The sequence below is a fragment of the Carlito syrichta genome, unplaced genomic scaffold (genome assembly GCF_000164805.1).
Source record: "Carlito syrichta isolate Samal-C Ts95f unplaced genomic scaffold, Tarsius_syrichta-2.0.1 Scaffold143343, whole genome shotgun sequence".
NCBI lineage: Eukaryota > Metazoa > Chordata > Mammalia > Primates > Tarsiidae > Carlito > Carlito syrichta.
The window spans coordinates 2057-3884 of NW_007087439.1; the positions used below are offsets into that span (position 1 = coordinate 2057).

General features: G+C 65.4%; 1 protein-coding gene across 1 annotated transcript in view; it reads right to left on the reverse strand.

Moving 5' to 3' along the window:
* LOC103251662 (mucin-2-like) overlaps positions 1–1828 on the reverse strand; it is a gene marked incomplete at its 3' end in the record, with an annotated part of 10123 nt that overhangs the window by 1895 nt on the left and 6400 nt on the right. Inside the window, exons 15-18 of the mRNA XM_021708681.1 lie at positions 1277–1428; positions 832–970; positions 337–444; positions 82–261 (exon numbers count right to left, since the gene is read on the reverse strand). Of these exons, the coding sequence (XP_021564356.1) occupies positions 82–261; positions 337–444; positions 832–970; positions 1277–1428 (579 nt within the window). The remainder of the gene's footprint in view (positions 1–81; positions 262–336; positions 445–831; positions 971–1276; positions 1429–1828) is intronic.

Genomic DNA, 1828 nt, shown 5'->3' on the forward strand with positions numbered 1-1828 from the left:
AAGAGGGCTGGGGACTGGTCCCCACTGCCTAGAGCCCCGGGGGCAGGTGGTGGCTGGCAAGGGCAGGGCAGGGCAGCCCACCTTGTAGGACGGGGCCAGCTTGATGAAGATGGTGGTCCTCTTGTCCCAGATGACAATGACACCGATGCTGGCCTCCACCACCAGGTACTGGCCCACCTCCCGTGTGGTGTAGGCCACGTGGTCACCCTCGTCACGCTGGATCACCACACGGTGCTTGTCCTCCAACTTCAGCTCTGTCCTCTGCCAGGAGAGGGCAGGTCACTGGCTGGCCGGGGGTCCCCGAGGGCTCACTCGTCTCGGGTGGGCGGCACTCACCCCCATGAAGATCTTGATGGCCTTGGAGCAGGTGACGCCCGTGGTGCCACAGGGCACATTCTCGGTGATGATGCTGAAGGAGCCCCGCGAGGAATTCCCACAGTAGTCCTGGGACCACAGGGCACTGTCAGCTGGGACGGCCAGGCCCCAGGACCCCAGGGCAGCCCGCCCAGCTGGGGCAGCCGCCGGCAGACAGACCCTAGCTCGGCCCCTTCCGGTCCACCCTGCTCAGACCCCTGCAAGCCCAGTTGGCTAGGGACAGTGGTGCCACACACGGGCGTGGGGAGAGCCCACGTGGGCAGCTGCCTGGCCCAGGCCGCCCCTCGACCTGCCTTCCCTCCCATACGCCCATGCCCCTTTGACCCGTGGCTGCACTGTCAGTCCCTAGGTCCTCTCCTGCATCTCAGGTCTTCCTTGTGGGCTGAGACCCACGCTCAGGGCGGGCAGAATGCAGACCTCCAGCAGGCCTAGCCCGGCCGGTGCCCACGGCCTCACCTGAACAGCCACGTAGGAGCAGTGTCCGTCGAAGTCGTAGTACTTCCCATCAAAGGTGATGTAGTGGCCGCTCCCATAGATGGAGCAGGTGCCATGGCACACGGACTGGGTGCATGCCCAGCGTCCTTTCTGGCAGGTGCTGAGGAGAGTGGGAGAGAAACCTGAAGCGTCCTGGGTGCTGAGTCCCCACTCCGCTCAGGAGGCCAGGACGAGGCCCTAGACGCCCTGTGGACAGCTTCCCAGGCAGCCCACGCAGGACACAAAAGTGGCTCCAAGGCTGGCGACAGACCCAAGAGACCCCTCTGACCACAGGGTATGGCCATCAAAGTATCGTGAGACCTAGGCAGCCCTGCAGAAGAGGCACTTGCCTCCCGGCCTGTGTCCTAGTGGCAGCCATGTTGAAATCCACGAGGGCCTGGGCGGGTGGGGAGGCCAGGTGGCTCACCAGGTGTTGCAGTCCACCTTGATCCTGTCCCCTGGGGAGTACAGGTCCTTGTTGTGGACACAGGGACAGTTCTCCTCCATGACACAGCCGCCTCGGCCATCGTCCAGCAGCCCATTGGGGCACACGCAGCCACTCACACACTCTGTGTGGTACTGGGGACGGCCAGAGAACAGGGTTCAGGAGGGGGCGGGCGAGATGTCCAGCGAGAGGCCTGCAGTGCAGACGCCCCTCACGTCCCAAGCCCCCGACCTCTCTCCCTAGCCCAGGTTCCCTCCCCCCAGGCCCCCACTAGGCAGGAGACCATGGAGATTCCCCACCCACCTAGGGCCCTGAACTGGCCCCTAAGCCCCAGCAGGCCCAGAGGGTGCCGCTTGCCTCCTAGGATGTGGCAGCATCACCAGAGCCCCCTGTGTCCCCAGGACTCGGCACACAGAGCCTGGCAGGGGGCACAGCACAGAGGGCTGCCTGCACCCTCCTGACAGGCTCCGATGGCCAAGGACCCCACCCCCTGCTCAGCCCCCAACACGCACATAGCCGGCGGCCAGCGTCTGG